The 14390-nt window shown below is 35.4% G+C and overlaps 3 protein-coding genes across 8 annotated transcripts; 1 reads left to right on the top strand and 2 right to left on the bottom strand.

Moving 5' to 3' along the window:
• Window positions 1–677: 677 nt before the first annotated feature.
• Window positions 678–7223, bottom strand: LOC145602086 (snRNA-activating protein complex subunit-like). Of its 3 annotated transcripts, none has more exons than XM_081658226.1 (11): window positions 5957–7223; window positions 4839–5122; window positions 4544–4610; window positions 4353–4408; window positions 3796–3997; window positions 2939–3027; window positions 2747–2831; window positions 2239–2334; window positions 1867–1992; window positions 1529–1786; window positions 678–1047 (listed from the first exon to the last, which is right to left on the bottom strand). In XM_081658226.1, the coding sequence occupies exons 2-11, from the start codon at window positions 5039–5041 to the stop codon at window positions 757–759; spliced, it is 1473 nt and encodes a 490-aa protein (XP_081514352.1). In that variant the 5' UTR covers window positions 5042–5122; window positions 5957–7223; the 3' UTR covers window positions 678–756. The 3 variants fall into 3 exon arrangements, with proteins under 3 accessions (XP_081514352.1, XP_081514354.1, XP_081514353.1); XM_081658228.1 differs by having other exon boundaries at window positions 4952–5122; XM_081658227.1 differs by having other exon boundaries at window positions 4839–5119.
• Window positions 7224–7408: 185 nt separating this feature from the next.
• On the top strand, window positions 7409–10603 carry LOC145602089 (protein NEOXANTHIN-DEFICIENT 1-like). 4 transcript variants are annotated; one of them, XM_081658234.1, is made up of 10 exons: window positions 7409–7572; window positions 7953–8176; window positions 8289–8352; window positions 8548–8594; window positions 8942–8996; window positions 9135–9173; window positions 9434–9605; window positions 9845–9908; window positions 9989–10045; window positions 10257–10603. In XM_081658234.1, the coding sequence occupies exons 2-10, from the start codon at window positions 8025–8027 to the stop codon at window positions 10489–10491; spliced, it is 885 nt and encodes a 294-aa protein (XP_081514360.1). In that variant the 5' UTR covers window positions 7409–7572; window positions 7953–8024; the 3' UTR covers window positions 10492–10603. The 4 variants fall into 4 exon arrangements, with proteins under 4 accessions (XP_081514360.1, XP_081514358.1, XP_081514356.1 ...); XM_081658232.1 differs by having other exon boundaries at window positions 7418–7572; window positions 7862–8176; XM_081658230.1 differs by having other exon boundaries at window positions 7419–7572; window positions 7950–8176.
• On the bottom strand, window positions 10554–13502 carry LOC145602088 (serine carboxypeptidase-like 45). Its single transcript, XM_081658229.1, has 9 exons — window positions 13059–13502; window positions 12789–12884; window positions 12309–12401; window positions 12086–12165; window positions 11663–11944; window positions 11459–11583; window positions 11168–11260; window positions 10955–11072; window positions 10554–10854 (listed from the first exon to the last, which is right to left on the bottom strand). The coding sequence occupies exons 1-9, from the start codon at window positions 13435–13437 to the stop codon at window positions 10705–10707; spliced, it is 1416 nt and encodes a 471-aa protein (XP_081514355.1). The 5' UTR covers window positions 13438–13502; the 3' UTR covers window positions 10554–10704.
• Window positions 13503–14390: the final 888 nt, after the last annotated feature.

Raw genomic sequence — 14390 nt, 5'->3', positions numbered from 1 at the left:
CATCTACTAGTATATTTTCTACCCACGTGCTTTTGGAAAGTAGAAACTCAAAAACACGTGCTTTTTATGTTTTCTTTGTCAAATATATTGAGACTAAGGCATTGTTGTTATAAATTTGTAATACAAAGTAGAGTATATCTTGTAACTTTCTTGTATTCAACATTGTTTATTTGCAACGATTAAATAACTTCTCACACTTTACGTCAAATTGTTGTAATATGAAACGGATATAATATTCTCCTTGTGGGTGATCATAGGTAAACTAAAGCAAACCACTTTTAAAATTTCTAGTTGGTCTTCTCAAATTCAGCTCAATATTTGTTGTTTTTTTTTTTTTTTTTTTTTTTTTTTTTTTTTTTTTTTTTTTTTTGTGACAAGCTATATTTGTTGTCTTTGTCTCACACAAATCAGCACTAAACACATCTTACTTAGGACCTGTTCTCATTGATTGAACTCAGCTGAACTGAACTGAACTCAGCTGAACTGAAATGAACTGAATATTTTATAAGAGAAGGAAATTAGGAGCTGAACTGAACTGAGCTTAGCTGAACTGAACTCAGCTGAACTGAACTGAATTTCAACGTAAGAGAACAGACCCTTAAGACCCCACTTTTTTCACTGCTTATACTGACTGGTCTATACCCCTGACACATAATCATTGTCATCATCACAATCAATTGGCTAATGTTTTCATTTATGTGATGAAAAACTCAAAAAAGGAATATACAACTACACATTGAATATGAAAGACCACAATTAGCAGTAATCTTGAAGATAATCGTGCACTTCAAACGTATTATACAACAGAGTACCCTCTTCAGAGTAATGGAGGAGGTAATAACAGTTATCACAGAAATAACAAGGATTTTCCCCGGCCAACTTGTCATCCAACGTCACCTTTGTGGCTTTGTATATACGGCAGATAGAGCACTTCTTTAAAACTGTTTTTAATTGATACACAAGCAAAGGATAAGCTGCCCGCTTTTGTACGTCATCTGGGTGAATCAATCTCATGTCTCTTATCACAATAACATGCTTGCAATCTCCCTGCATACAGTTTGGCTAATTACATCAGTAGTCATGAATCAATCTCAGTAGTCATGAATCAGGAAGCACATGACATTGGACAAAGAGAATGATGAAGTCATAAGCGATATAACCAAGAAAAGTGACGCGAAAAGATTAAAATACGTAGTGATTGATTTACTATATTAATGAGAGCAAACTTCTAAGAATTTGCTCTTTGACTTGTTCAAACCGACCACACTTGTTTTCCTTATGCATTGGAAATGAGTTATACCCTTGACAAAAGGATATTATGAGATTATATTAGGTAATGGGGAGGATTCACATTCAGCTGTAAAGAACAGTAGATACAAGATCCTTTATCAATATGAATTTTCCTAAATTTAACAAATGTCTGGTTATGTGAAAGCTACCTTTAACTTCCAGAAAATCTCACACAAATTATAAGAAAAGACAATGAGAAAGGTTAATACTGATGAGCAAGAGCAAAATTAAGGCTTACCTGGTGACAATACAGATACCCAGAGCCAAGCCGGAATCCCAAGTCACAAAAGCGAGTCCTTTGCATGTCAACTGATCTAAAATTAGGCAATTTGGATATTGGCTTGCTGTCCAAAGGAACCTTCCGACCCTTTCCTACACCAGACAGAATAGAGTTCCATTTTGCAAGTGCCTCTTTCTTGCTATTCTTAAGCCAATCAAAAATTGGCTCACTGTAGTTGATAGCAGAAGGGTCCCTTGTGTCGTTGCAGAAAACCTCCTGTAGCAACGGGAAAGTTTGGTTTAATATAGTAATCAGGCACCATATGGATAAAACGAACAAAAGAACCCATGACTTGCTTCTATGAGGAAATATCCAGAAGGATCATATGTATTTGCTTTCTGCATAACCATATCCGTCAAACAACGAATCTTATCCCTCAGCTCAGTCAAGGTTTGATTGCCAAGGACCAGAAATTCCTGTGTCTGAAAAGAGGAGAGACAAAGAATGAATATACACAAGACACAAAGACTGATTGTACCACTACATCAATAGCCTACAGACCACCAACTACATAAATAAAGAAAAAAGACCACAATTTTACTTGTAAGATCCAAGGACCTTCTACAGGTTAAGATTGGATGTAATGAAATACTATCATAAAGTAATAGACATCAGCAAGTTAAACCACTGAAATCTAATCCTAGCTGAATGAATGTAGACACCCATACCTTTTTCCACGAATGTTTGTTGTGATAAACCTCGACACACAGAATAGTTTCTGGGTATTGAATTGGTCCATGTTTCCCAGTCAGTGAGCACTTAACCTAAACAAGAAATAAAATGTTATGGATAATAAGGGAATTTATACATACTCAGGACAAAATAAATACTCCATAGAGCACTCTTAAGGATATCAATAAATTACAGTTATACAGTAAACTACTCCATTCAATGATATAAAAACAAAGAGGGCAAGTGAGATGCATCAGCTCTTACATATTTCATTGCAGTGTTGTTAATATAAGAGCATTTAGAGTTCCCCCAATTTATATCGCAAACAACACTAAAGTACGTAGTAATAAAAAGTTGAAAATAGGAGGAGATCAGAGCAACCAAAAAATTCATCCGTTATGTAAGAAATTTTTGGAAGCAAACCCTGACTAGGCAGCAGAGTAACTTGGAGAGAAAGTAACATCAGTAATCAAATAGATTCAAGGAAAGTTTTGAAGCACAGACCTTGGCAGGACAGCCAGATGAATCGAGATATTTCAGAGTTTCAATGTTTCCAGATGATAGAGCAGTGGCGTTACCTTTCTCACAACTGCAATTTCACCGACAAACAGAAAACAAAAGATAAGAAACAAGATAGAAATCAACAAATAAAAGAAGTTCAATCAGAAGAGAGTTTCAAATAGATCCAGAACAAACTTGAATGAATGGAGTTTAACTGATGCCTTTTCTTCTTCCTGCTTCTGCCTGATTTTTGCAAGATGCTCCACTTTCTCAAGATACGAGTCCTGCAAAAACAAATCCACATAAATCTAAGGGTTAAGATGGATTCAATAGAAAACTTCATAATAAAATTTATAAACCAGGAAAAATAAGGAAGCTACATTTTGCAGGCCTTGCCCTTCAAACAAAATGATCTTGATAGGTCAATTTTTATTTAAGAAAAAACTCTACCAGAAAATGATATGAAAAAAAAAAAAAAAAAAAAAAAAAAAAAAAAAAAAGTTCCTATAAGCTTAATCTTTGGATCATTATTCAATAAGGAAGCCAAAATACACAAAATTTGTTTTTAAAATTCAAACAGGCTCTTGTTATAGTTTAGGCAGCAGTGCCTCCCTTCATTAATCCCTATATACCACACCAAAGGAATTAAACAAATCTTTAAAATTGTTTGTCTTACAAAAATTGCAAGTTGAAATTCGACTATTACAGTGTGTTTGGATTGAAGGAAATACAGGGAAAGGAAGGGAAAGGAAATGAAGGGATTGATTATCTTTCATTTGGATAACACATGAGAAAGAAAGGGAAATGGAGAGGAGAGAAAGGAGGGATTTAATTATAAGAAATGCATCTCTCCATCAATTGAGAGATTGGGAAGGAAAGCTCATCTTTCTTCCCTCCCCTCCCCTTCCCCTTCCCCTCCCTCCCCTTCCCCTTCCCCTCCCTCCCCTTCTTTTACTTCCCTTTTTAATATCCAAACACAACGTTACATGTATTCACAACGTTAAAAGTATATACTACAACACAGGGAATAATAATACGAAGGAGAACAATACATTGTGTTTTTCCTTATCACGATCAATCACTTTCTTCGTCCTCCCATTCTTTGAACCGGCTTTATTTTTAGCATTTCTCTTCCTCTTCTTCACATTAGTGCCATCTTTTTCTCCACAGTAACTTGTGTCAGATGAAGAGCCATTAAAGGACTCACAGGAAGCTGATGTATCAGCATCCAACATCGTTTGATACTCTTCAGCCCTGGGAAACAAGACAGACAGTAAGAAGTCTAATAAACCGTTTTGCAAGCTCAAGCAAAAAACTCCAATATGAACCACCAATCTATAGCCTAGTATTAATTTTTATTCAATCAATCACTTAACCAGATAGAAATAGTGTATTAAAACCACTAATAAGTCTCTTGCCCCTCTCTTAAGCACCAAATAAGGTCCTTATGGAAATGGGTTCATCAGACTCTCGGCATAGTATCACACCAAATTGAAATCCCAATGTATGTGTTATGTAATATATTCAGAAAGGGGTAAGGAATTTTCAGATACAGTACAACTTTTTGAATTCTCACTGATCATATCTTTAAAATTTTAAACTTACTAACCCTGAACTGCATGGGTCCTCTTCCAAGTCTGAAGAAGTTTTAGACTTCGAATCATCCTATAGAAATAAAATAATTAAAATACAAAAAAGCAACAAAGATGATTTGAGAACCATAACAGATGTGTGAAAAAAACAAAAAACAAAAACAAAAACAAAAAATTAATTTTTTTTAGAAAAGAAACTATACCATACCTGAAAAGCTATTCTCATAGCCTCAGCAACCAACTCCTCATCACTGTATAACTTAAGTTGATCCACCCTAAGACAGAAAATTGACAGCTAAATTCATCGGCAACAGTAGGAACACCTTTAATATACACCCGAGAATAGTTTTTTTTTGTTCATTTGATACGGAGTATTTTTTTTTTTCTTCTCATTTTAAGATTTTGAAATGGGCAGAAAATATCCTTGCACTTTCTGCCCGGGTGTATACAAGTATTAGGAAAATCAAAGGAGCAGCAGGGATGAAAAACAAGAAGTGACTTACGAAATATCTTCATCTTCGAAATCAGTAACATCAGAGACTAATTCAGCTTTCAAACCCTCCAATTCATGGAAAAAATCGGACTCGAAAACAGAAACCCTAGTGAGGGGGCTTACAAAGTCATGTACAAAGATTGGACCTCCTCGAGGAATGGAATATGAGGATTCTTCATCTGAAATTTGTTGTGATGACTCTCCCTTATCCATCTCTAATCACCAAATTTCTTGGGAACCCCAACCAATTTAGCATTCAGGCAGTTTTTGATCCTCAACGCAAAATACTAACTTCTGTGAGAATCATGAATTAGAAAACGTGACCATTAATTTACAAAGCAAATATTATAGTTTCTACAAGAATCCATTTTAAGCAGTGGCGGATACAGGATTCGGGGAATAGGGGTACGAAATCAATAAAAATTGTTAAAATAATTCAATGGAAACACTTTTTTTGTAATTGATATTGGCTAGTAGTTCTTGCTGTACTTTAGGTGTAGTTAAAGTCCTTTCATGTTCATTTTCTTCCTGAATTGGAGGAGCAGGGACTTCATGCTCAAATTTCCCCATCAACTTCTTGCTCATTATCTAAAGTTGGAGGCTCTAGTTATGGCTGTGAGCTTGGAGAAGATGAATTACAGTATAAGATTTTTGTGACTTCCCTCCACCTCCCTTCCATTAATCTAAACTTTTTTTTCATCTTCCAATTCTAGCATCTAAAATCGAACCCATAATTAGTCTAAATTTAATAGTCAATATCATTTACACACAACAATTTATATAAAATTTTGGATTGCATATAAATTAGTCAATTAGATATCCAACAACTAATTAGTCTAAATCTAACAGCCAATATCAATAAAACTTTGGCATGAATTGCTAAAAATTTAAAACTGTATACAAGTATAATCTATCTAACAACTAATTGAACTATTCATATTGAAAAAACTTAAAACTAATTCAACCAATCAAGAATCAACCAGCTATATATTCTATTAATCCAACATTTTAACAAGTACTGTAACAACTAAACAATACTCCGTATTACAGTACGAGTATAAATTAAAAGCTGAAACATTGAAAAAATTAAAATAAAAACTGAAAAAAAAAAAGAAAGAACTGACTTACGACTTCGAGACAACAACTCGACAAATCGTCGGTCGGTGCGGGACGATGCCGCCAGCGGCCAGCCTCCGTGCGCTGTGCGGGTCTGCCGGGAGTCCGAGCAGTCGAGCAAAGGAGCGAAACTAGGGAAATTTTTTGGGGGGAAAATAACTGAGAAAGAGAGGAAGTGAGGAGGGAGAGACCGTGCAAAGAATGAGGTTTTTTTTTAATTACTTGTTGGCCTGATAGTTTGGTTTTTTTTTTTTTTTTTTTTTTTTTTTTTTTTTTTTTTTTAAGGTAGGGAAAATGGGGGAATTTTCTACGTGGCTGGCCACACTGTGTGGTCGGGGTTATTCGAGTTACTCGTTAAGGGGTTACTCGAGTTACTAATCCCTGATTGATTGACCCTTCGAGTAACCCTGATCGAACCCCTCTTGTAACCCATAACCGAATGACCTCTGATTGAGTAACTCAAAAAACCCTGGCCACATGGTGTGGCCAGCCATGTATAAAATATTGTGAAGGAAAATAAAATTAGGAACCCTTCTTACGAGGGGAATTCTTAACGTATTAGTAGAATGAATAGGAAATAGGCTAGAGCGATTACAAACATCAATATCCATATTATCAGATACTAAATGACCAACGTTAGCAATTCAATTTGCTGCTCAATTTGCCTCTTGGTAAATGTGCCGAATACTCTAATTATGAAATTGAGTGAGGAGAGACCGAATGTCTTTGATTATATGCTCGATCTGCCAAGAGATTGCCCAAACGTCTTTCACTGAGTTGATGACTAATAGATTATCATTTTCAATCTGCCACATTGAAGAGCTAGTTGGACTCCTTTATGAAGAGTTGTAGCTTTTACTATTTGATGTTGCCGAGACTGAAAATAGATGTCTTGATGAGGGCTCCGTTGGTGATTCCTGCTACTGCTGAGTTGTCGCAAACCAAACCATCGAAGTTGATTTGGGTATGTACATACTCGTTCACTACTTATCAAAATTATCTTCACACCTGTAAAAGGCAAGAATTCATGAACTCTAAGCACCTAAGACCTGACTTTTGAATTTTGATAATATCCCTTATGTAAAATGAAGATTAGCTTTCTTTCCAAATGATACATCTTATGTCTAAACACGAGTATATGGAGTACTCCCTCCGTCTCTAAATTAAAAGTCTCTTTCTCTTTATTATGTGAGTAATAAAGGGTAGAAAGAGGCTTTAGGGTATTAATCAAAAAAAAAAAAGTGGGGAAGGCAGTTGGCGCCAAACTAGAATAAAAAAAGTAGTTAGATCTGGGTGTTTATGTTTGTATGGTAAATTGGTTTGGTACTATTTCATAGTTTATTCTTTAATCTCTCAAATTCAGTACTATCACTCTTATCAGCTTCAGTTTGAGGATAAAGACATACTTGTATTAAAGGGGAATTCTATTCTATCCACATTAAAATAAACCAACCAATGAATTTCAGCAGAGTATTCCCCTTCCTTTTATTTATAAAATAAAGGATAAACTCCGATCTCCATCAAACTGCTGACGTCACTCCTCGTCATCTACTCTTCTTCAACACTTTCTCTTCTTCACCTCCACCTTTTCATTGAAGTTGCTCATCAATTAAACCCTCCATTCAAATGTAAGTCTGTATCATTTATTTACTTTAGAGCATTACATTTTACATTACTAGTTGCATATACTTTTTGTTGATTGTATCAGTATTTTCATTTTCCATGATTTCATGAATTATGATGTATGGTATATATAATATATGTATATGTATATATTAAAATATCTGAGTTATTGTATCATACTATCATGAATTCATCATAACATAACCAACTTGCTATATAAAAAAGGAAAAAGAGGCTGCTACTTGCTATTTATAGATAGTCCGAATCCATCTAATTAGCTGGATGTCTTCTCAGTGACATCATCGCCGCCTCGGTTCTTTGCATCATTCAATCATTCATTCGGTTTGCAAAACTATGGACTAATACTACTACTACTATACAGTAGTTACTGAAAAAAGGCAACTTTACAGATTACAAATAAATTGAGCTGAATTTCAAAGAAAGCACAAACTTTGAAATGGAGGCTGCTGTGGAAACTAAATCTTGTACTAGTTATGGAAAACCCCCTTGGAGATTCAAAGGCAGGGCTCTGTATCAGTTTCATTTAGTCAAGGCCGATGTCGCCCGAGCTCTGATTCCCAAAGAGTTCAGATTAGTTGAAGCTTTTGGGTATTGTTATTCATTCCTTTTGTTTTTTGAGTGGAAATTTGTTTTGTTTTGTTTCATTATTGGTGATCATTTGGGTATTATAATTTCATAACAAACTTTGCGGACTGTGCAGATATACACTTGGTGGATTCTTTCTTGCTAACTATGATCATAGTCCTGCTGGAGTCTTTGATGAGGTGCATACATTTCCACTCAAAACATACTAGCTTAGATTATTGTAAAATTCATTCATTGCTCTAATAACATACAGTAGCAATTATTATATTTTGAACTCTTTTTTATATCTGGAAAGTGCACTCTTTTGGATGTATAGTGATACTGTTTTCTTATTCTTTTGCTTTTTTTTTTGGGTACTTTGTGGTTTGTTCCAGTTAGTGGTGATTGCGGGGATTGTTTGGAACCCACCGACATCTTGCGCGTACGTTTCTTTAACTTTATCATCTATTGCTTAATTATTGTTTAATTAATCTAGACATAATTATTGTTTAATTAATCTAGACAGTCAGCATGCTGTGCTAACTGTTGCAAACTAAAAGAAAAGTTAGGAAGGAGAATTACATAAAACAAAACACTACTCCCTATTTTCATTAACTAGTATCTCTAATTTTATGAAACCTATGTAACGATATAAAGATAAGATAGTTGAGGGAAAGAACATGATTGAATAAGATTGAGTCAAATAGTGGTAGTCATCAGTATGTTCAACAAATTCATGCTTACATGGTACTGAGACTTTAATATTTTTTTTGGATGTTGGTCAAACAGATGGGCATCCAAGGTTCTTGTTAACAGCAACGAGGCATGCCTTCATGGGCGAAAGGTAGGGGATTGCTATCTTGATACCAAGCATAATTTCCTGTTGTTTCCAAGCAAAGGAGAGCCGTTTTTAAAAAAAATTATGTATGCAAGTTTGTTTCTGTTTTGGTGACTACTTTACTTATAATGTTCAACCTTGTAGGAAGTGGGACTTCCAAGCCATGTTGCAAAGTTTACAAAGGTGGGTTCAGCTCAAAATTATGTTAATCGTCAAATGCTGCGTATTCTCTCTGGAAAGGCTTCTAAGCTGCTGGCTTATGTTATAAACCGGTCCATTGAGCCATCAGTAGTTGTGGTTTCAGTTTTTTTGCGGAAGTTACAAAAACTAGTAACCAAGACACCAATGCTATGATTATGCTGAAATTTGAATATGGCTTGTTGTTTTAAATACTGTTTTATAATCAATTCTATCTTACATAGCTTCCTTGCTGTCCAGAGCAGAAACTCACACCAGATGCTAGGACAGAGGAGAGCAGAGGCAATCACTTCCTAAATATGATTGGTTTAGGTCATGCCAAGCCTAGTTCAAGGTTTCATTTGGATACGGAAGTAACTGAAATAAGTGGCTCAGCAGCTACAGCTGAGAAGTTCAGTATCAACCTCCTAAGTTCTGGTGAGTTTGGTGCCATTTGATCAGTGGAGTTTTTGTTAGCAAATGGTGGAAAATGTTGCTAATTAATCGATGTTCCTGATGCTTTACCTTGCACCAACTTGATATTTTTTAGATCCTAGAGCTGTCTGGAGTACTAGGCTATATGGTCATACTTTACCTGGATTGTTAATTCTCTGTCAACTGTGATGTGATTATTGTTTTGATGTTCACTTATTGTTTGTGTTTTTTGGTCTGTTTAGTGCCTGAGGAGAATTCCAAAGCATGGTTGGGTCCGTTCATCAACTTGTCACTTCCAAGCTTTAGGTAAATCATCCAGAATATCAGTTCCACCTTTACATGTCGAAGTTTTATATGTCTAAAGGTTTCATCTGCCGATTTTGTAGTGGACGTACAGAACATAATCCCAACCTTCTCAAGTACTCTTGCCAAATGGATTGCAGGTTTGCATCTTCCTACAATGCCTGTCTTTCATATTAATTTTCATACATTAAAAAGCGCCAGCCAATGGAAATTGTTAGTATTTAAGGAAGTGCTAATGAATGATTAACCTACACAAATAATAATTTCAAAGACTTCCCTTCAACTTGGATGGATAGTTGTTTATTTGTTTGTGTAATCTGTTTTTCTAAGAAAAAATCTTTTTGAGTACAGGGTGCGTGTAGTACAGCCACTTCAGATATCCAGGCCATCTCCTACTACTGGTCACAGGACTGAACATCAGGCTGCTGTAAACCAGAATTCAGATTCTGCACTTCAAGCTGTGGAAGATACCTCAGAAATAAGAAGACGTTTAAGTTTTTCTGTGATGTTATCAAAACCGATACTGGCTTTAGAATTCAACTGTTTAAATATGAATGTTGAAGATCCTCTTGTCATTTCTCATTGAAATGCACTTTATCTGTGTAAGAATTATCTTGGTAGCAGATCTATTGTGCATCTTATCTTAATAAAAAGCTGACTAACACAACTTTCATTCGACATTATGCAGAAAAGAAAAACTGGCCTTTCTTACTGAATACAAAATTCACAAAAAGCTTATACTTAAATTTTCTAGTTACACTTATGCTTGCTGTTTCCTGTGCTTACTCATTTAAGTAGATCAGAATACTTCAGGAAGAGGCTTACCCTCCAGAAAAGATTTAAACAGCACAAGGGACCTCTCTGGCTGAGAAAATGGAGCTTCATGAGATGCTCCTCGTATTGTGGCAAAAGATAGTACATCTCCATGCACTTCTGTCCAACCACCAACCTAAAAAATGAAGACAGCTTTTTTTAAGTATATCCATAGTCTAGAACATTAGTTGTTAGCGTATTGTAAAGGTATGAAATTCTTCAGTCTGAAAGCTGACCTGCATCCCCACAAACCAGACTCTGTATGGTACAGTTGTGTTCAGTTTTAGCTCATCAGCCAGCCGTTTAACTAGTGTTCTACTTCCAGTCAGAGGAATTACCGAATCCTGATCTCCACTATGACCGCAAAGGTTAAAGGAAAGATATTGTCATGGAAAAATTAACTCAAATTACAAGACATTATCACTGACATAAATAGAAAACTAGTATACCTGTAAATCAGTACAGGAATTCCAGCCTTGATGAGATCGCCTAGAATATGTATAGTTGGTTGCTCCAGGTCAAGTAGCTCATAATCCAGGATTCTATTGTTAAGCATGGAAGCAAGCATGCATATCAAAATCATACATTTATAGTTCACGATACATACTTTAACATCAGTAAAGTGCTAAAGCTAAATACAGAGATTCTTCTCCTCAACAAGAAATTAGTCTTTGGTATTTCCAATCCAATGTGTATACAAATTCAAACTAAATTAAGGATAAGTGATGAGAAAGTATTACTTGCTACAAACAGTCCATGAATTGACTCCTACAAGACGAGCATGCATGGCCTTTTGCACATCTTGCCGATTCAAGTATTTCAATGTTTCATCCTCCACACAAACGTCAATTGTCTCACCATCTTGCTGCAGTATGCATGAAAAGATTGAGACAAAAACTTTCAGCTGAGAAAAAAAAAAGGTAACTTATGATATTCAGACTCACATGCGGAGTAAGGAATTTGGATTGTGAGAATATAGATGGCAAGCAAACATCCAGGGTAACATCATATTTATCAACAAATTTGCTTGTTTCTCGGCTCACCAAGCTCATCACCTTAGAACACATTGGTGACACAAATCCTCGGTAGTATTCCCCCACATAACGTGAATAATTGCAAGCCGAAGTAAATACATTGTATGTGGAATCAGATATCAATCCATGAGACCAGAAAAACTCTGCCCGTGAATTGAAATCAGTTACGAACTCCAGAACTGGATTACCCAACTGCAATTGAGAATCGAGATATAAAATAATACTAAAATGTTATCAATTATCATCAATAAACTATATGGCAACTATGTCAGCAGATAAACTACTACAAAAACCAAACAAAATTTAAAAAGAAATATGTGAGGTGTTACTTACTGCAATTCCTTTCAAGTTAAATAGTCTGTCCTTCTTGTTGTATTGAAGCATAAGTTCAGCTAGTTGGGGAACATAATGACCTGTTTATTTAGTGTGCATCAGGAGTTCAAATTAAAATTGCAGTTTACATCATTATCCGGAGATTTTAGTCACAATGTAACAACTAATTTCGGATAGAGTGAGTACGAATTAAGTTAGTTCTGCTAAAGGAAAAGAGAATTACCGGCATAGCTTTCCCCGGTAATGTACAAGCTTTTGTTCTGATACTGTGGGAACTTGAGAAACCATTTTTGCAGAAACGCGAGATTGTCCCTGGCTTTATTTTTTGAGTAAAAGAAACCAAAAAAAGCAAAAGAAGCAGTGATGGAAAATGTGTCAATCATGAAGTCTTTTCTTTTTCCAAATGGAAAAATACACAAAGAAAAAGAAAAAGGGAAAACGCAGAAAAGGTAAAGAAGAAGAAAACGAAGCCATAAAGTATTGAAGTGGACAAAGCTTGAAAAAGGCAAAAATTAACAAAGGGTGTTGCAGATAAGATTCCTCATTCACCACTGTGTTTAAAAGTTTATAAGTAGTAGGTGGGGCGAGAGCGAGACCCGGAGAAGAATCCGATTTAGGTACTTGAATATTCATTCTTCATAACTTCAATGCAACTATTTTAAGTAAGATGAAGCACAATGACATAAAAATGGAGGATAAAAACCTGTGATATGATCGTTTGCAGTTTGATAAAAGGAAAGATTAGTTGAATAAGAGAAACCAACTCCTGCAGGAGTTTCTAAATACAGCATATTTGCTTCTGCAAAAATATCAGCAAGTTAAACTGTCAACAAACAATGCAGGAGATCCAGAACATAAAAAATGCAGGAGTTTCTAAATGCAGCATATTTGCTTCTGCAAATATATTAGTAAGTTAAACTGTCAACAAATAATGCAGGAAATCAAGCTTGACAAGGAAGAAAAGAAAAGGAACCTTTGTTCCAGCTATACTGATTAGTAACGAGGCGATTTCCTGTAGGCCGAAAAGGACCATTTTCAGAGAAAGCACCAACACCAAGTGAAGAACAACCAGGTCCTCCATTAAGCCAGAGAACAAGAGGCTTAGTAAGAGGGTTGATTTCAGCCTCAACAAAGTAGTAAAACAGAGCTTTTTGGTTGGTTTCGTCTTGATCATCAGTAATTGTTACATAACCTGAGTAATGCTGGAATCCTACTGAGGGTTGTCCTGGTAATCTTGTTATTTTGTCAGTCGACTCGATCATGATCACACCATTCCCAATTCCTAAAATTAGTAACTGCAAGACTAGGAGCATTCTCATCACCATTGCTTTACTTTTTGGTAGGCAACTCATGCAAATCAGTCAAAGTGGAAGAGAAAGAGAGACGTTGGGTTGAATAGGATGAGGGTAGCAGGTAGAAATGCTGTTCTACTGTGGTGCACTTCCTCAGACCCACAAATTTATAGTATGTCCAATAATAAAGACTTTTCGCTTTCAAAATAATAAATTATTCTACTAAGGAGTACTTCGTATTATATAGCACTCATTTTTACCGTAATAGAACATCTATTGTGAGCTTATCTAAACTTGCCTCAACTTATGTTTTTGAACATTAAAAGGTAAAACTTCTAGTCAATTAGCTTAAATTTTCAAAAATATTGAACCTAAAAGAAATCTATAACATGTACCTCTTCTCTTATGATATCACCATACAAAATACTCTGTATATTGCTGTAACTAATTGTTAGGGAGTAATTAACAAGTACAAGTATTATTTTTCTTTTGTTATAATTATAAAAGTGTCCTTTATTTATGAATCATGTCATAAACTTAACTTGATGTTATCAAATCAATGATTGACTCTTAACTAACAATGAAAAAGTGAAAAGAGGGGCAATCTGTTACCCTTCAAAAGAACTTACCCTAAATTTCTGTTCATTGTACTAAATATACTAGTAGGAAATTCAAGTGGACTGACCCCTTTTTGTTTACTTTTGGTGCATGAACAAGGCCCATTAAGGCTACTTCCTACCAGTAGAAGACTACGGAGTAGATGGCAGTACCAAAAGACTACAAGGATGTTGTTAACTTGTGAATTTGTGATAGTGATGCCGCACATGGTTTAATGACCCCATATTTCCACTTTTTGGTGGTGTGTTGTGACCAGCCAAAGTGTAACTAGGCGAAATTAAGAATAAACAAGAAACCTTTTCATGTATGTACTTCGTCTCTTCAAGACATGTCACTCGGGTAAACACGACAGACATAGACTTGTTTAGTTGTTTTAGTCATAGTTATTAAGTTAC

Source organism: Chenopodium album, chromosome 21, assembly GCF_948465745.1.
Source record: "Chenopodium album chromosome 21, dcCheAlbu1.1, whole genome shotgun sequence".
Taxonomy (NCBI): domain Eukaryota; kingdom Viridiplantae; phylum Streptophyta; class Magnoliopsida; order Caryophyllales; family Amaranthaceae; genus Chenopodium; species Chenopodium album.
Note: the sequence above shows the minus strand (reverse complement) of the source record. Positions and strands in the feature narration are given on the sequence as shown.